Source organism: Podarcis vaucheri (genome assembly GCF_965113315.1).
Source record: "Podarcis vaucheri genome assembly, chromosome: 4".
Lineage (NCBI taxonomy): Eukaryota > Metazoa > Chordata > Lepidosauria > Squamata > Lacertidae > Podarcis > Podarcis vaucheri.
The window spans coordinates 97,444,382-97,464,996 of NC_138762.1; the positions used below are offsets into that span (position 1 = coordinate 97,444,382).

Genomic DNA, 20,615 nt, shown 5'->3' on the forward strand with positions numbered 1-20,615 from the left:
CTGACTTCAGGTGCCTACGGATGCTTCCACATCAGTACTCAATACATTAAGAATAGGGAACCCATGGCAAAATGATGTTGTACTACAACTCCTATCAACCCTGATGGGACTTCAATCACCCCGATGGATGGGGCTGGGCTGGTAGGAATCTGCGTCCAAAAACATCTGGGGAGCCACCAATTCCCCAACTCATTGGGGCAGCATTGGGGCCATTGAGTTGGATCCACACATAGACTTAGAGGAGACTCACTGATTGTAGCGTTAATTAGTCCCATTGACTTTAATAGTTCTACTCATAACCAGACTAAACATGGATCTCACCCTTTGTTTTTTAAATAAAACTTCCTGGAGTCTTAATCAAGGACAGAAAATGCAACTAGCACAATACAGTAGTATTTATTTTATGCAGCGAATTTCTTCTATTCATCCCCTTTCATTTACAACCATAAATAAGCTGTAAAATGATTTGCCATGTCCCCACCGGGGACATTTTCTTTAAAAAAGAAAAGAAAACCCTTTAAAGATGGGTTTATTCTTCATTCTACAATAGGAATAGGTATTTTTAAATGTGAAAAACACTATTGTATAGACCAAGTGCAATATCTTCTTTGTGTATTTTACAAGGCAGGAGTCAGCTTAACCACTGTAAATTCATAAGACAGGCTGACAAAATGGGGGATAAGTGACGGCTTGAAGCTGTGCTACTTACCAGCAGCTTGACTCCAGGATCATTTTAGAACAACTCATGTCTGTCTTTCCTAAGGATTTGCAGGAGCTATATTGGGCGGCTGGTCCTAGGTGTCTGAAAGGCAAGCAAATCTCAGCATAAATAAGGCAATCTGCTCTATGCATTCCCATTAACTTGCAGTGACAAATTTAGCTTTGTGTGACTCTGCCAGATTCTTTTCTGCATTTCTGCAGAAACAGCAGGCAAATAACCAAGCTCCCCACTTAGCCATATGCTACAGCTAATGGTTATTTCTTCCCCCCACCCTCCCTGGGTAGCTTATGAATGGGAAAGCCATGTGTCGCTATTCATCTTTATTTATTTATTTTAGTTATATATTTATAGGACTTGTAAACTGAGCCTTCATCCCAAAATGGATTTCGGAGCAGTAGACATTTAATATCAATAATAATAATAATAATAATAATAATAATAATAATAATAATAATAATACAAAGCCAATGTTAAACATCAATATAATAAAAGTGAGAGGAATAAAACCAGTCAACCAGCTGAAAATATAATAATTTAAAATTAGGCAAATAAAAAGGTGCCAAAAGATTGTCGGCGCCAGGATTGCCATTCTCAGGAGGGCATTCCAAAGCTGGGATGCTACCACGGAGAAAGCGCTCTCTTCTGCATATGTATAGCACACTTCTCCAATAGCTGGAACATAGGAAAGTGCCTCCTCTGGTTATCTTAATGCACGGCCAGCTTGATATGGGAGGAGGTGCTCCTTCAGATACTGTATTTTTCACTCCATAGGACGCACTTTTTCCCTCTTAAAAACTAAGGGGAAACGTCTGTGCGTCCTATGGAGTGAATGCAGGGGGGAGGCAGGCAGGAAAAGCCCCCAAGCTTCGCGCGGCTCTTGCGGGCTTTTCCCCAGGCAGGAGAAGGGGCTGTTCTGGGGGCTGGGGTCTCGAGCTTCCCCTGCCCCAGTCCCGCAAGCTCTGGGAGCGGAGGCAAGGTTGCACACAACCTTGCCGCCGCTCCCGGACCTGTTCTGCCACTGCGAACTGCCGCTGCGCTCCGGGGGTTTCATGCAGCTATCCGCAAGCCTTCAGAGCGCAGCGGGAGTTCTTGCTGCGCTCCGAAGGCTTGTGGATAGCTGCCTGAAGCCTGGAGAGCGGGAGGGGTCGGTGCACACCGATCCCTCTTGCTCTCTAGGCTTCACTTCGCTGGAGAGGCGCTGCACAGTTTTCCCTCTCTGCGCAGTGCCCCTTCAGCGAAGCGGGAGGAGAAATGGAAGGGGCTCCATTTCTCCTGCCGCTTCGCTGAAGGGGCGCTGAGCAGAGAGGGGGATATTTTTCCCCTGTTCTCCCCCTCCTATGGTCTGGTGCGTCCTATGGTCCGGTGCGTCCTATAGAGCGAAAAATACGGTATTTGGGGCCCAAGCTCTTTAAGGCCAAAACCAGCACCTTGACATTGAACAGGAAGCAAGTATGGTTCCCTCAGAATGGATGTGCTTTGGCTCCATGAAGAAAAACCATCTGGGATTCTGTACAGGTTGAAGATTTCAAACCATTTTTCTATGGCAGCCCCACATATTGCACGTTATAATAATTCAACATGGAGTCCCAGTAGTGCCCACTTCCAAACCCTTCACAAATCACAGTGAATAGACCAAACCCTGAATCCCCCAGATTAATATTTAGACATTCAATGCAGTTGGTCCCAGGGTGCAGCATAATCCAAAAAGCTGAATCTAAGCAAGTCCCAATCGGGTCCGTAAATGTATGGGAGACCACTTGAGAATTCTAAGTCTGCCACCTTGCCCTTCATTGTGAAAGAAAGATGGAATATAAATGTCACACTAATGATTGTGATTTCACCTTTGAGTAGCAGCACGGGACAATCTGAACTGGTTCCAACTGGTGAGAAAGAAAGAGACAGACAGAGCGTTACCTGAAGCAGAACAAAGCAACAAAACAATTGATTGCAACTAAGCCAGAATAGGACCAAAATAAACACAAGGGCTTTGGAAGAAAACTGCCTTTGAGGCCTCCCTGATAATATACGGCCAAATTGTTTTATATTGATTTATCATAACACACTCCAATACCAGGCAGCATAGAGTGGTTAAAATGAAGTGAGAGACACCCCTGCCATCATCAAAGCATCAGTCTTTGTCAGAATGTCACCTTTTAAAGAGAAGAGAGAGTGCAAAATGGTCACCTGTGTTTATGGTGCACAAAAGTTCAGAAACCCTGATGTATCTTCACTGCAGTCTGAGTTTCTAAAAGTGCATGCATCTCCTTATACATTAATTCACTGCCCCGATTTTACTTCCATTAAGGTCTTAAGCAGGAAGTGTCTGATATTATTATTGTGGAAATGTGCCCCTTTCTGTTTAGCAGAAGAGACTTTGATAACTTTGGTAGGAACCGGGGATGGGTGAGTGGTGGGACACAGAGATTAATGGCAGGAGAGAGAAATTATGAATTCTGTTATTACATTCCTGAGAGTTTGTATTCTGAAGTTTTTAGCATTAGCCCTATAGAAAAGTTAAAACATGCACTCAATTAAAAATAGAACAAAATAAAAGCTAAATGTGATACAGAGGTGGTTCGGGGCTAATTGGATATGTGTATATTGTCAGCCATAATTAAATAAGTCCCATTCACAGTGGTTTGCCAATACTGATACACTATCTTCTTTGCAGCTGTCTTCTCTCTATAACCTAACACTTTGTCTTGAATTATTTTCTTTTCTTTTCTCTCTCTTTTGCTTCCCAGAGGACTATCTGGAGGACAATGCAACATGGTGTAAGCTCTGGTATTCTTATTCTTGACTTTCATATCCATTCGCCTGTTTCTGATTTTGCTGTGCAAACTCCATCTAGTATCATCTGTGTCACGTTCCCTTGGCTTTCCTGCAAAATGAGTTCATTTCCAGTTTTCAGAAATCTCAGTGTTTGGAACGGGTGATTCGGGTTCTTTTCATCACCCCTCATTTCCCAGAGTGGTTTTCATCTAAGTCAGTGTTTCCCAAACTTCTAATGACTGAAATAATGTGTTGTTTTTTTCTTCTGCCTTAAAATTCAAATGACACACCAATCATACAGATTTCCTTTTAGACTGTGTTCTTACATCTCTCCAGCACCCAACTAAATGCAATGCCGTTCAAACAATTGTGTTAATGGCTTTAAAAAAATAAAGTGTGGACAAGGAGCCTCTGAATCTGATCGGGACTCTGGTGTGGGGAATAGGGGGGCTTTAACCCTTTGGCCACCGCAGTGGTTGCAAATCTCCCTGTATGGAATTTCCTTTTCCAAAGCCGTTTGTGTAATTGCTCATCTCGTTTGGCCCTCAGGTGTCTCCATCCTCTGCATGATTCTGCATTTGCTTCAATCCATTCTAATTGTTGCAGACTCTACTCTTTAAATGATCTGGAAAGGACTGCATGAAGTAAAAGTTAGTTTCAGCAAGGACCCAGAGTAAAATTTCGTATTTCAGGATAGTGGGTAGATAGTTCAATTGGAGAAATGCAAGATTCAGTAAACTTCAAAGGTACATGCCCTCCCACAAGCTACATTTAATTTATTGTAAAAAGGGAGGGAAATAATAGAAATATATCTTATGTTATTTTTAATGCATCATAAAAAAACTATAGCAATGGAATCAACACAGTACTTATTTCACAATGGGATTTGTACCTTTGACTTGCATACCTAGTGCACAAGCTCATTTAATTTATTGTTTGTAGCAATCGTTTCTCTGTTCGTAGTGTTTATTTCTGAGCTGGACGGGGGGGGGGATAGGTCATGGTAAGAATGAAGTCAGAAATACAGGCAATTTCTTACTTTCCATAAGGACTCAATCAGCGAATGCCAGAGCAAGATATTCATACATTTATTTATGTGTCATGTACTTCTGAAAAGTGATTTCACAGCTCCTGCGCTACCTTTTCCTGACTATTGCTTTTCCTGTTTTACCAAGGGTTGTGGAATAGAATCTATCCATCTCATAGTCTGGGCGCCACCCAGGAAAACATAGCATATCCTCTGGTTAGGCTTATGCAGTCAAGCAAATTTCATAACAGGAAAATCCAAGGGGGAACTATGGGGGTGCTTAATTTCAAAAACTGGTTTAGTTGATGTCAGACTCCAGAACTTCTTACAGTTGCTTGGTGGGTCAGGGAAGAGCTATGACAGAGGAATTCCTTAATGTCATCCACTTAAGCTGGCCATTTCTCTATCTGTTGCATCAGCAAGCCAGGAGGAAGTGCATTGTGTTTGAAGGAGGGATGAATTTGAGTCAGCTGCCTGGGGCACATCAGCACACTTTTCTCAATAGAATACATTTAATCAGTCTGCAGCCACCATAATCCTCCAGCCAGATTTCATTTACAGTTAGCTGGTGTGTTGCAATGTAGCCAAAAAAAAAGAGAGGATTTTTCTCTAGCATCGCTGCTTAAACCTGCAGACATACAGTATGTCTGAGTCAGGAAGTATATTAATACTCTAAATATACAATTTGTCTCTCAAGCATTCACAGAATATAAAGTAGAATAAATTCATATTTAATGAATGCAAATGACGTCTAGTATCTTTAACACCACGGGACAGATACAGCCTCTACTGCAATTCTTCTTCATGGGTATATGTAGATGTGAATACGGAATACTTAGATGTGACAACAGAATATGTTAAAGGGGCAAGACCTTGCATGGTCTCAGTCACACCTCCAAGTCAGAAAATAACAGGTTGAAAAGAAGCCAATGATGTAAACGTGCCAATATTTTCACACTACTGGGTTGCTAAGCTGCTGCAGGTGCCATTTCCTCATGCATAAAATGGAACATATCGTGGTTGAGATCACAACAGAGGATCTTATCCCAGTCAAAGCATACAGTTTCCATTTAGCAACCTCCGCCTGTCTGTCTGTCTTCTCTGTAAGAGACAATGATGGAGTTGAACTCCTTTAGAAATGTTCTTCATAAAAGGGAGCACCTGTGGTCATCCTTAATCAGAGGTGTAGCACATCTTCTTGAACGTGAAGAGTGATCCCTAATCTTAATGATGTTCTTTCCTGCAACATCTCACTGTGCTATTCCAGAGAAAAACTGATGTTGATAGAACATGGTTTGCCCATTCAAATGAGCCGGGGGCAAATGTGGGGTTTCAATCCTGGCCTCCCAAACAGAAGAACAAGATTGGCCTACTACAATTCCAGCAACCATCTACTTTTGTCAGAAGGCTACTTTGACTGGGAGCAGAGCTGTCTTTCCCATTGGGTTTATTGGTGCGTTGCGCCAGGGCGCTGGCCTCTTGGGGGCACCCCAGCAAGTAGGGGAACTACATGGCTTTGCCAGCAGCCTCCCCTTTCCCTCCTGCATGCCTGCCAGCTGTGCCCCGTCAACCATATGGCTGGCAGGCATGAAACTTCCTTCTCAAGCCCCCGCAGGAGGAGAGCAATCCCCACAGAGGCTTGGGAAAAGGTTGACAACTCTGGGAAATGGGATGTGGGGTCCTGAAGGGATCTTTGCACCACGGTGCCAGATATGCTTAAGTGGTGAGCCACCTACAGTTCTCCTCACCTCACACTCTCTGCCACAGCTGCCACTCTCTTGTCAGAAATCACACTGCAGCATTATGCACTAACTGCAGTTTCTGGACTAAGGCCAAAGGAATGTCATTGGAATTCTACTCAATATTGATCCAGAGTAAATTCCAATGTATCGTTAGCAGAATTAAAACTTAAACACATTGCAGGATTCCCAAACAGTGGACCAGATGCAATTAATATTTCATCCAGCAGAGCTTTACTGCTACTGAAGGCAAAATGAGCATAATGATCACAAATCCAATACATTCAAGATTGGCACTGTCCATAAGAAATCCAGTTGCAAACAGTCTTACCTTAAACTTGCAATAACTTATAATAAGTCTAAAACTTAGCACTAAGCATACAGAACACCACACCAGAAGGAAAGGAGAAAGAAAGTGAAAGTGAGTGAAACCCAGGCTCCTTCTGGCCTATTATTATAGTGACCTTGACAGAAAGAGATAAGAGAACCATTTAAACCAGCTGTACTCAGCTTCTCTGAAGGAATAACCCAAACACCATGAACCATCTGCTTGTTTCTTTCACACAGAGAAACTTCCAGAAGCTTTCAGGCCCCTCTTGAATTAATTAGAATAGGAAAGATCTCTACACATCAGATCAATACTTTCTGTACAAAGAAATGCAAACTGACAAGGAAGCCCCATGGAGAGTTCATTACAGTAAACCAGTCTTGAAATCACCAGTGCCTGGACCACTGTGGTCTACAAATGGCCTCAGCAAGTTAAAAACAACAACACCTGGTTTGAAGCATGAGGGCAAGGGGTTCAGAAACCCATTTCCCTTTGTGCCTGATAACTATCTCAAATTGTAGATTTGGTGGCACCAGGTCCAGTGTCTGAAATAAACAATCACAGAGGTTCATGTGGTGCTCAGTTCCTCCATAAGAGAACGTCTCACAGATGAAGGCTGAACATGACCCTTATTTCCCAAGATTCTGACAACTGCAGACAGCACTGTTAAAAGTCGAGCTGAATCCTGCAAGAGAAAGTTTACCCGTTTGATATCAGTGGAGAAGGATGTCCCAGCAATATTAGATTAGATGCTGGATTGTTTTTTTTTTCTCCCACTCATAGCTTATTACTAGATTCAGTTGACAAGGAATTAGATAACAATGGCTTTCGAAATCCTGCAGAGACATGCATGCACGCACACCTTTTTAAACTGCAATATTATTCCAAAAAGCAGCCAACTACGTTCACATTATGCTAATTCTGATGCTTTGCTGCTGTTTAGCATATGAAGGTGCTGAACTACTTCACCACAACGCTACTTAAATTCTGATGTTTCATAAGAACCGCTGTCCAAAAGAAACTGGTCGTTCAGCTGGCGATTTTTAGCAATATTCTACTGTAATAACAACCATGAATCTCTGGAGCTAGGTTTCCTCGCAGCCTTCTTCTTTGGTTAAAGAAAAAAAATGCTGATCGTAAAATAACTCCTCTCTAAATCTCTTCCGTAGAGGAACCTGTTACTCCCAGTTTAGTTCTCTTCGGTTCTGGTAGGTTTTCAGTTCAGTAATAGTAATTATAAAGAATGAATACATGAAACAACTGAATAGACTGCCCAACACTGAGGAAACTTGAGCCTTTGAGAACAAAAGCTATGGTGACAATTGACCTTTTCTGTAAAATGGTAACAAGGGAAAAGGCTCTCCCCTAAGGTACTCTTCATTCAGTAAATTCTCGGGCATACAATACTCCATCTTCATTCTGAAGTCCTCCCCGGAGAGGACTGTACCACCTCTTTTTCTTAATGTCTGAATCGGCTTCACAATTCTTATTATTGATTTAGTATGAGCATAGCAAATGTTTCAGAATTCTGCTTTTATTTAACCTCATTCTAGATCAGCAAAATTGGAGGCAGCGACTTCCCTCCGACAGAGGGAAAGCAGGGAATGACACTGGCGACTCACACTCGGTTGGGAATGTAAATCTCATTTGACAACGCTGATGTAGTGTGTGTCGAAATCATTCCAGGAAGAAGTCACTTGAGAACCGGGGTGAATATGATAAGTGAAATTAAATCTCTTTGCTGCAGTCTGAATTTATCGCAAGACAAAGAAGGCCAGAGCTGCAAATGGAAAACCCCGGTTCATCTATCCTCTTGATACTAGTTCTCCCAAACCATTTTCAGCTTTTTGGTTTTAACAGATGCACTGCTTGAGTAGTCATAACAGAAATGCGCTGCGGAAGATTTTGCCTTTGACAGACAAAGTCATAACAGGAAGTTGGTTTACAGCAAATGAAAAGTGATTTCCCAAGCCAAACATATAGCCCCTAATACATTTCTCTTTGGCTCGTAATGGACGTTTGACACTTTATGGACTTCTAGGGATGTTACTAGTGCTTAGGGGAAAAAGTCAGATACTGAAACTAAAGGGATTTATTTACTTTTGCCGCAAGACTTGTTCTCTCCGTGAACTTTCAGGCAAGCCCAAAATGGTGAGCAATGGTACTGAACTCATGAAGATGGCCAGAGAGAGTGAAGTGGAATCTGCACACACATAAAAAGAAATGTTGTGAAAATGCTTTTTTAAAAAAACGTATTGAATTTGCCATAGCTCGCCATCGTCCTCTACTGTCACACTTTTATAATGCACTTACCAGACCTAGAGACTGTTTGATTATTTTAAGGACTAAGCAGGAGAGAGACAAGATACTCGACCTACATTTTAATAAAGCACTTGTGATCCAGGACAGAAGAGCACAAATTTACAAGGATATTCCTAAACAATTACTGGATCTAAGATCTAACTACACTGACCTAGCTGGACTTTTGAGAGGTAACGGAATACCTTACAGGTGGGAGTTCCCACAAGGCCTCTCATTCAAATACAAAGGAAAGAAGATAAAAATCAAAACGAAAGAGGATAGCCAGAAGTTCCTACACGACCACGGAGAAGACTTGCAGAAAGGAGCAGCAGCTATTTGGCCACCACCAGAGTCAGGAAAAGAGTTACCACCCTCGGATTTGGACAAAAAAGAAGACACCCAACAAGAGTAACAACAGATTGACACAGGATGTCTCTGCAGCTGTATAGTTGGAACATTAACGGCGCGAATTCCCCAGAAAAACGCAAAAGGATCTTCCATATCCTAAAGAAAGAGAATTTGGATATAATTTGCTTGCAAGAAACTCATGTGACCAGGTCACACAGGAAGGTGTTAATGAATAAAAGATTAGGCCAAGAATTTATTTCATCAGATAGAGTCAAGAAGAGAGGCGTGGTGATTTACGCCAAAGAGAATCTATCACCAAAATTTTTGTTTAAAGATGAACAAGGAAGAATCCTGGCTATTGAAATTTCGACCCAAGGAGAAAAAGTTTTGATATTAGGAATCTATGCACCAAATGAGGGGAAATCAGAATTTTATAAGAAGCTGCATGAGACACTACTGGACTATCTGGACTATTCCAACATCATTATGATGGGAGATATGAATGGGGTCGTCTCTACTTTGATGGATAAGTCACAGAATCAGAATCTGACTAAAGATGGAAGACTACCAAAAACTTTCTTTGAACTAACTGACAATATGGACCTAATTGATTTATGGAGGACGAGAAACCCCCTAGGTAAAGAAGGAACTTTCTTTTCTGAGGCCCACCTGTCATGGACAAGAATCGACCAAATCTGGGCAACTAGAGGGCTGGCACCTAAGACTACAAAAATAGAAATCTGCCCAAAGACTTGCTCCGACCATAACGCTTTGAAAATGGAAATGAGATTTACTACTGCCGACTCCTTCAGATGGAAAATGAATGACAACCTGTTAAGAGATCAAGAGATCGTAAAGAAGGCCCAAAAAACTTTAAAGGATTATTTTGAAATTAACTTGAATACCTCGGTGGAAAAAAGAATTATCTGGGACGCAAGCAAAGCTGTTATGAGAGGGTTTCTGATACAACAGAATACAATCAAGAAAAAACTTTGGAATAGTAAAAAAGACAAGATATTGGAGAAGATAAGTGATGGAGAGAAAAAATTAAGAGTGAATCCAAAATCAAAAGAGACTTTAAGAGAAATCAAATTTCACCAGTCACAATATGCGAAATTGATTAACCAAGAAGTGGAATGGAAAATCAAACAAATGAAACAAAGATCTTTTGAATCTGCGAACAAATGTGGGAAACTGCTCGCTTGGCAGTTGAAAAAGAGACAAAAATTAAATTATGTCACCAACTTAGAAGTTGAAGGGAAAAACATTCAGAAACCGGGAGAAATTAGAAGGTGTTTCCAGAAATACTTTAAAAAACTGTACACACAAGAATCCGAGGAAGCAACTGAGATAGAACAATTCTTGAAAGATAACGGCCTACCAAAACTATCTCAAGAGAAGAGATCAATCTTGAACTGTAAAATAACACAACAGGAAATCGAGGATGCCATTCAGAATATGCAACTAGGCAAATCTCCGGGCCCTGATGGACTCACCTCCAAGTACTACAGGATTTTAAAAGACTATTTGATACAACCATTAATGGAGGTTTGCAACCAGATTATGGGGGGAGGGAGGGCACCAGATACGTGGAAAGAAGCATTCATCACACTGATACCTAAAGTGGAAACTGAAAAGACTCAACTCAAGAACTACCGCCCCATCTCACTCCTAAACGTGGATTACAAAATATTTGCGGATGTTTTGGCTAACAGATTTAAAAAAGTACTAAATGAAGTAATCCATAAGGACCAAGCAGGCTTTCTCCCAGGTAGACATTTGTATGACAATACCAGGAACATTATCGATATTCTGGAACTTTTACAAACAAATATTAACACCAAAGCAGTGTTAATTTTTATTGATGCGGAGAAGGCCTTTGACAACATTTCTTGGAAATTTATGAAGAAAAACTTGGAAGGGATGGGAGTGGGAAGGGGGTTTGAGAATGGAATAGAGGCAATCTATTCAGAACAGAAAGCTAAGTTGATAGTGAACAATGTGGTGACAGAAGAACTTCATATTGAAAAAGGAACACGCCAGGGGTGCCCCCTATCCCCTCTGTTGTTTATTTCAGTCCTGGAGGTTTTGCTGAATATGATAAGGGAGGATCGGCAGGTACAAGGAATACGGGTCGGAGCGAAACAATATAAACTGAAAGCATTTGCAGATGACTTGGTTTTAACATTACAGGAGCCAGAACCTAGTACAAAAAGAGTTTTGGAATTGATTCAGAAATTTGGTCGGGTGGCGGGTTTTAAGCTGAACAAACAAAAAACTAAGGTGTTAGGGAAAAACTTGACGGTTACTGAAACAGAGGGGTTTCAGAAGGAAACAGAACTAAATATTGTTAAAAAAGTGAAATACCTGGGGGTCAATCTGTCCTCCAAGAATTTGAATTTATTTAAAGATAATTATGAAAAATGTTGGTCAGAAGTTAAAAAAGATCTAGAAATTTGGTCAAGATTGAAACTATCCTTGTTAGGCCGAATTGCAGCTATAAAAATGAACGTTTTGCCAAAAATGTTGTTTTTGTTCCAGGCCTTGCAGATTGTGGACAGAGTGGATTGTTTCGGAAAGTGGCAGAAGGACATTTCTAAATTTGTCTGGCAGGGCAAAAAGCCCCGAATAAAGTTTAAAATACTAACTGATGCAAAGGAGAGAGGGGGGTTTGCCCTGCCAGACTTAAGGTTATACTATGAAGCTGCGGCCTTCTGCTGGATGAAAGATTGGATTTTATTGGAAAACACTGATGTCCTAGATCTGGAAGGCTTTAATAATTCGTTAGGTTGGCATGCGTATTTGTGGTATGACAAGGGGAAAACACATGGAATGTTTAAAAACCATATTGTCAGAAAAGCATTATTTATGGTCTGGAAAAAATACAAAGACTTATTGGAAAGTAAAACCCCGAGGTGGATTTCACCAATAGAGGCCAAAGCTCGGAAAACATCCAATATGGAGGCATATTGGCCGAAATATTGGGAAATAATAGAAAACATTGGAGGTAATTGGAGGTTGCAGAGCTTTGAAAAATTAAAGGATAAGGTGCAAAATTGGCTACATTATGCCCAAATTAATGAGGTTTTTAAGCTAGATAAAAAAATAGGATTCCAGGTGGAAAAATCGAAACTTGAGACAGAGTTGTTAGAACCAAAGACCAAGGTAATATCGAGAATGTACAACTTGCTGCTTAAATGGAACACTCAGGATGAGACAGTTAAATCAGCCATGATAAAATGGGCTCAAGACATTGGTTACAATATTATGTCTGAGGACTGGGAAAGGTTATGGACCACCGGTATGAAGTTTACGGCATGTAATGCCTTGAAAGAAAACATTATGAAAATGGTATACAGGTGGTACATGACCCCAGTCAAGCTCGCTAAGATATACCATTTGTCTGATAATAAATGTTGGAAATGCAAGGAGGCTGAAGGGACATTCTTTCACCTCTGGTGGACTTGTCCAAGATTGAAGGCCTTTTGGGAAATGATCTATAACGAGTTAAAAAAGGTGTTTAAGTACACCTTTCCCAAGAAACCAGAGGCCTTCCTTCTGGGCATTGTCGGCCAGAAGGTGTTAAAAAAGGATAGAACTTTTTTTATGTATGCTACAACTGCAGCAAGAATTCTTATCGCCAAGCATTGGAAGACCCAAGATTTGCCCACACTGGAGGAGTGGCAGACGCAACTGATGAACTACATGGAACTGGCCGAGATGACTGCAAGAATCCGAGACCTGGGAGAAGAGGCAATGGAGGAGGACTGGAAAAAATTTAAAGACTATTTGCAAAAGTATTATAAGCTGTATGAAACATAAGACGTCGTATGATTTGGAACGTTAGCCCCAGCAATGAAATTTAATTATCTATGAAATTGCTAACATTTGTGAAAGAATCAAAGTTTAAATGGGTAAAAATGATATCATGTTATATTTTTAGAGTAAATGGAGAATAAGAGATTTAAACTTAAATTGCAACTGAAAATATAAAGAAACACATGAAATAAGGGTATAATTTGCTGATGACTTTATTATCAAGAATGCATTATGCGGGAGATGTGGGGAAGTCCAATGGAAATTTGAAATAAGCTGTTGAAATGGATGTGATTTTCTGTTCTTTTTTCTTTTTTTCTTCTATTCTGCTTTTCCTTCTGTTCTTTCTGTAATTTGGAAAAATGTAATAAAAATTATTATAAAAAAAATATAATGCACTTTACAACACGTTCAAAAACGTTTTACTTGCAGCTGTGTAGCTGAGTCCAGAGAGCGATGCGGGTGGCACTGTGGGTTAAACCACAGAGCCTAAGACTTGCCGATCAGAAGGTCGGTGGTTCAAATCCCCATGACGGGGTGAGCTCCCGTTGCTCGGTCCCTGCTCCTGCCAACCTAGTAGTTCGAAAGCACGTCAAAGTGCAAGTAGATAAATAGGTACCACTCTGGCAGGAAGGTAAATGGCATTTCTGTGTGCTGCTCTGGTTCGCCAGAAGCGGCTTAGTCATGCTGGCCACATGACCCAGAAGCTGTACGCCGGCTCCCTCAGCCAATAAAGCGAGATGAGCACCGAAACCCCAGAGTCTGCCACGACTGGACCTAATGGTCAGGGGTCCCTTTACCCTTTTCTTTAGCTGAGTCCAGAGTCCTTCCCCAGCCATTGGAAGATGTCTAGCATTGAATAGAGATGCTATTGCCTTGTTCTCACCACACCTTTCTCTTCCCACTTGCAAAGCCAGCTGTGGGTTTTTGTGGTGGTCTCTTCCCCTCACATCCTCACATCACACTGGCTTTCACCCACTACACCTGGGTGGAATGAAACTTACTCCTATCCTTTCCTCTCTCCTTCCCATGTAACACAAGGGAAAAACCGCCATGTAACACAAGGAAGAAGAGCACTGTTAGTGGCAGAAAGGGGTGAACAAGTGGCAGGAGGAGGAGGAGGAAGAGCAGCAGAAGCTGGTATAGCCACTCAGCCGCCTGTCTGTCCTCTCTAAGCTGAGTCCTCACCTGGGCTTAGCAAAGCAGTGTTCTCTGTCAATCATTCATTCAGTCCTTCAAAGACATTGCACCCCATCGCTTGGCCAGAAAAGCTTTCAGAGTGGCCGAATTAATGAAAATAGCACAGACTTTGCCCTCAAGCTTACAGTTTAACAAGACGACTCACAAAAAGAAAAAGCAGGAAGGGAAGGGGCAATGAGCAAACTCAGGGATTGTGAATGGCACAAAGTTCCTATAATGATCAGTCAAGCAGGCCTTGGTGGTCCCTGAGAACTATGGTATGGACCAAACCTCCTAGAAGCAGACGTAGCCAGGAGATATTTACTTGAGATGAGACCTTGGCCTTCTGGGGCCTAACTGGAATGTGCCAGTTTCTTTTCATTCCTATTGTGGCAGTGACATCATGGGAGACCATTACCTCCAGATCAGATGGTCCTGCCATGGTTGCTTACTGGGCAATTGATTCAGTGAACCAGTTGATTTTGAAATGGCCCAGCCCTGGTGGTGTGGGCAGTGACTGTCTGCTGCTTCCAGCTGCCTAGAGAAATGCAGTGGTACCTCTGGTTATGAACTTAATTCGTTCCGGAGGTCCGTTCTTAACCTGAAACTGTTCTTAACCTGAGGTACCACTTTAGCTAATGGGGCCTCCCACTGCTGCTGTGCTGCCGCTGTGCGATTTCTGTTCTCATCCTGAAGCAAAGTTCTTAACCCGAGGTACTACTTCCGGGTTAGCGGAGTCTGTAACCTGAGGTGTTTGTAACCCGAGGCACCACTGTAACTGTATTTTCCATTGTGGCACCTGCTTCCGTATTGCTAGCAGAAAGTAGTGAAAAGGTGTGGCTGCTCATTGTCCTTCTTAAACCCACACATATGTTTTACAGGAGGTGATAGCAGGATCTCAGTACTGGGAGAGACGTTTTATACATGCTCAGATATCCGTAGACTTTTTGCATTGCTTCCCTGAACCCTGATTCTCTGTTTGCAGCCATCACTGAGAACTAGACCCATTTTGATGTATACTGAGAAAAGCCAACCTGGTTCAGATCAGAGTCATCTTCCCCACTTGTGATGTCTTCCATATGATTCTGAGAATGAAGAAGCATGATTTGTCATTGTACAGAAATGTATATGCATGTGGTTATGTCCCAGCTTGGAGCTTATGGCACTGATTGCAAAAAGAGGAGCCTTGGGGTCAGATGTTCAACTAACTCTGGCGTTAACTGAAGTACTGGGAACTGTGATTTTTGCACAACACACATGAATGCTCCTGGGCTGAATCTGGTGCACAGATACGCCTGTACAAGGCCTATTTGAATCAGTAGATTTGACTGTGCAAAACTGATGACAAGACTGCATTCCTAAGTGCCTTTGGTCAAAAACTTCAGAAAGTCAAATGCAAAATTTCTCACTTGAGTAAGAGCTAGCAGCTTTTGTTTGAAAACTGCAAAAAGCCAAATGCAAAGGCTCTCACTTGAGTGAAAGCTGGCGCCTCTCTATAAATAAAACATTAAAGATGGATAGGTAATATTTCCTGTATGCAGATTGCCGTTTTATGTCAGTGTATTTGGCAACAGTCTATGTGAAAGCCACCCGTTTAAGATAGATGATGTCTGACTTAAGCCTTAAATATCCATAATATTAAAATCTGGTTAGTATATCCTGTGCAACAATTTATGCAAAGTCACTTGCTTAAGGAATAAGGATGTGGTGTTTTAATTAGAGTCAAGTGACAAGGCAAAAGAGTAGTCCTTGCCTTGTGCTATTTTCGGAGCAGATTTGTATGACATCCATCCCCTTAAACCCACCTCTGTTTTCTGTTTCAGTCTGTAGCAGACGGAACATACTATCTGTATCTTAAGGGGATAGAAAACAGCCAGAGCTACACTCCCCCTTTCAAATTCCCTTGATTAAAATGGGACAGTTTAGGATGTGCATCTCACTCACTGATTTCAGCTTTGGCTAGATTGTCTGTAGCCATGGTGGACAGAAACTTCGCTTTTGGAAGTTTTTTTAATCAAAAAAACCCCCAGATATTTAACATTTTCTGAAAGAGTCAGCACATTTTATGCTAGTAAATTGCATTTCACCTAGGGCAGTTGTGGCACCGAAATTTCTAGGCCCTGGGATTCCATTGGCATATATAAAATTGGCAGGAAAGCAAGCATATAAAGGATAATGAAGAAAATGCATTTATTGCTGTCATTTAAATGTCATTCTGCTTTAGACAATATATTTATAGCAATGAGGCATTCTGATGTTTCATATTGTAAGCGTTGCTCCTTTTATGACTTCCATGTCATGTTTGCTTAGTAAAACCAATTTTTCTGCTCCGCTCAGTTTTATAGGGTCAGCCTAGTCTGAGAAAATCAAATCTCCCTGCCTCTCTTTCATACATCATCATTTGGAATCACCAACGATTCCCGTTCAGGAACCAGCACTTGTTTTCAGCTACAATATTCTGTTTATTGCAGGGTTGTGGTTTGTGAAGGAGAAAGGAGTTTGGGCTAATTTTCCCACCCCTCGTTGGCTGGATGGGTAGGGAACAGGCAAGGTGAAAGGCTCGTGTCTGCATAACGGCAACTTTATTTCGTAGAATTCACATTCAGTAAGGAAGTAAACCTCATATTGGGCTTGGAGCAGGAAAGCAGGTCTGTTCTGAGCAAAAGGGGAAGGCGCATGAAGTAGCAGAGCGACATGGCCGGGCAGCTGTGACACCAAAACCCTTCTGTAGCATAGCACCCCCATCACCAGCCTGCTCCCCAACCTGCCTTCAAATCTGACATCCCTAAACTAGGGTTACCAGATGTCCCCGGTTCCCAGGGACAGTCCCCGGATTTGCAAATATGTCCCTGAACAAATTCCGTCCCTGGAATGTCCCCAGATTTGCAAATCTGTCCCCGGGAAATGTGGCAGCAGCAGCCTCAGCTGGTAATGGTAGTGCAATTGGCTCTGGCTGGCTTCAGGAGCTGCTCGCTGCCATGGCACCCGCCATTTTTCCTTGCCGGAAATCCCCATATGATGTGTTGAATGGTCACTTTAAAATGTGAAGGTTCATTATTGTTTCACAAGTTGTGTATTCCTTTAAGGGCCAGGGCAAGGGCAGTCTTACAGCTGTGAAACATAGCAGGTGCTGCTGAGTTGTGCTAATCAAGCTGTGTCAGCAATTGGGTATAATATATAAGGAGCAGCACCTAGCTCTCTCATTACCCTGGGCGATCAGTTGGTGGTTGGGTCATGTTTGTTGTTTTTGTTATCTTTAGTGTAAAAGGAGTTTTTGTTTTGTTATTAAAACCTTGTTAAAGTTATTTTTGAGTTCCTTGTTATGCATGGTCTCCCCAGCAAGCTCTCTGCAGCGCTACTAAACTGCAAATAGCCAACATGATGTGCACAACACATCATATGGGGACTTCTGGCGAGGAAAAATGGCGGGCGCCATGGCAGCGAGCAGCTTCTAAAGCCAGCCAGAGCCAACTGCGCTACCAGGCTGGCTCTGGGCTTCTGACTGCCACTGCCGCCACCACTGCCAAAGGGGAATCAGGGATATCCAGTGGTACAGATCTCCTGCCCCATTCCCCCTTTGTTTTGACTGATTGCGGGAGGCTCAGGAGTTGTGGGTGGGTGGCCGTTGCCCAGTTTTTTTAAAAACTCTGTACATTTATGTTTCACAGGGTGCGAAAGAAGGGCTTTGCACCTTTATACAATATGACTGTGTGCTCGGGGCCAGGGTCTTTTGCCCCACCATCCCCACTACTGACTCCGTATTGCTACTCAGCTTCAAAATGTCCCCAGATTCATTGGAAAAAATCTGGTAACCATACCCTAAACCCATTGCTGAGTTGCCTTTGTGTCTTTTTACACCAAGTGAATTTCACATGTATGCCACCAAGATATCTGTGGTGCTAGCACGTGAGCTCACTGTTTTTGTGAGAAGGCCACAACTAGAGATAGGGAAGATATTCAGTTCAGTTCACATTTGAAAGTGAACTTGTCTAATGAGCCCTTCCCAAAACAATAAGTGAAACAAGACCCTAGCATCCTTCAAAATTCTTACGATCTTTTATGTCTGTATTTTAAACCAATAAAGATTATTTTTTAAAAAATCATGCTTTTCTGAATTTTGCAATGTAGTTTTCCAAACAAATTTGCACTGAAACGCTGTTACATTTTCAGACCGTCTCTGTGTCCCTGTTTTCCAGGGATAGTCCCAGATTTACAGAAGCCGTCCCGGTTTCTGGTTTGATCCCAGAATGTCCTTAGGACATCCCTATTTTCATTGGAGAAATATTGAAGGGTATGGAGTTATGTGACCCCCGAGCCAGGGGGATAAGTAACTATGTAACCTTCAGAAGACATCTGAAAGCAGCCCTGTATAGAGAAGTTTTATAATGTTTTATTGTGTTTTTGTATATGTTGGAAGCTGCCCAGAGTGTCTGGGGCAACCCAGTCAGATGGGCTGGGTATAAATAATAAAATATTTTTTAGTAGTGGTATTATTGAATAGGACAGCATTGTACAACATGTCAATCAAGATCTACTTGTAGATCATGTGATTGTTTATCATCGATCTCTGTCGAACTCTCTCTCTCTGAAGGAGGAGACGCAAATGGGCGTGAGGTAGGTGGAGGCATACGCAGATGGAGAGACTGAGAGAGAGAGAGAAGCCCTGTGCGCGGGCTCCTCGAGAGAAAGGACTGGTTTGGAGAAAGAGAGAGAGAGAGAGAGAGAGAGAGAGAGAGAGAGAGATGGTGCTGGACATTCCAAGGATCCAGCTCTTGAGGAGAGGATTGCCTTGCTCCCCTCCCCATTGTAAACCAACAAGCTCTCTCACCGAGCGCAGCAAGACTTACTCTCGAGTAAACATGCATGAGGGAGTTGGGGACCCTTTGTGGCTGTTGCCAACCCACCCACATGGGGAGGTGTGTGTGTGCAGCCCTGCACACTGCCTCCTCAGAAAGAGAAAGGGCCGGTTTAGGTTTACTTGAAAGGAAGGGGTGGGTTGGATCCAGGGGAAAGGGCTTCTACAGGTTTCATCCAGTTCTTAAGGTGGCGTTTGAAGGCTCTCAACTCTGCAGTTGAGTTTACCCAATTTCTGTTTCGAACTATGGGGGAAACCGCTGTGGATGACATGTGCCCCTGACTCATTTGAAAAACAGCAAGAGTCCTGGGGTACTTTAAAGACTTAACACATTTATTATGGCATGAGCTTTGGTGAACAACAATCCGTGCATCATGTTCTGATTATGTAGGACTCTGTCCTCAATGCTATTTTCTTACATTACAAGTATTCAAAGTACATATTTTTTAAAAAAACATATTGATTTATGATGAACTTTTCAGGTTTTGTGCAAGCGACTATCATTTGTTATTATTTTTATCATAAGCTCAGCCAAACATAATATGTTTAAGTTGAAAAATGACAATGGGAGAGTGTAGGAGATCACTGCCAGTTTTTGATATGGGATGGCAGATCTCAGGCTACTTGTGGTTCGACATACCTGGAATAGGACGTTGGAGAAAAGTTGGAGGGAATGCATTTTCAGGAGGACTGGTGTGGAAATCTAGAGCACTGAATTTAAGACTGGAAAAAGGAGAAACTGAAGTTGAGAGAATCACCCATCCGAATGTCCAATTTAGCAGGCAACTGGAGGCCCCTATAGTGAGTTTCCAAGCAAGGCAAAATCCCAATGAGCCCAAAATTGCCTCATGGGGGCACTGCAGTTGTTGATCCTTAGTGTACATGTTTCAAAACAGTTTGCGTGAGAAAAGGTTAGACATCATTTAAACTTGGTTTTAGAACCGCAATGCTGCCCTTTAGAAAAGTTCTTGGCTTCTTCCCTGCATGAAGCTTTCACCAAAGAGGATAGTTGTTCCATAATAATTACCTGTGTGCGGGGGTGGAGAGTGTAGGATCTGGAAAATATAAAAATGGGAACATCACCTACACCTTTTCTCACAAATTTAATCAAAAATAATGAAGCACAGCAACAGGATTACTGCTAAATATTAATTTTTTTACTGTTGGTTTCCTATCCCTCAGATCAGTATTCCCCAAAAGTAAGAAATGAGGCTGGTTCGTTATTTTTAGCAGCTGCAGTCAATTTGTAACCTCAGGTAAATCGCTATCTCATGCAGTGTAAGAAATCAATCTACCTTTTCATTGAACCAAGCTTCTTTCTCTTCATAAGCCTGCTCTGAACTAGCCTCACAGACAAAAAAGCAGGGGCTCTGAGACCTCAGCTGTCTTGATAATGCCACAGGCTGGCATCTAGGCAGCTCAGATATCTGAGACTGGATTCTCACTTAAAAATTTACCAAGCCACCATAGCCTCTGCAGAAATGAAATAATCAGAAACGGTATACGGCTGAAGAGCAAAGTAAGAAAAC

At 42.1% G+C, this 20,615-nt stretch overlaps 2 protein-coding genes across 3 annotated transcripts in view; one reads left to right on the forward strand and one right to left on the reverse strand.

Moving 5' to 3' along the window:
- GPC6 (glypican 6) overlaps positions 1-20,615 on the forward strand; it is an 826,581-nt gene that overhangs the window by 776,987 nt on the left and 28,979 nt on the right. The window contains exon 7 of one of the 2 annotated variants that reach the window (XM_082218698.1): positions 3,466-3,495. The exons of the other annotated variant lie outside the window; for it this stretch is intronic. Coding sequence (XP_082074824.1) covers positions 3,466-3,495 — 30 coding nt within the window. The remainder of the gene's footprint in view (positions 1-3,465; positions 3,496-20,615) is intronic. 2 annotated transcript variants of the gene reach the window in all.
- The window catches only part of DCT (dopachrome tautomerase), a 103,238-nt gene that overhangs the window by 11,992 nt on the left and 70,631 nt on the right, over positions 1-20,615 (reverse strand). The window lies entirely within an intron of this gene.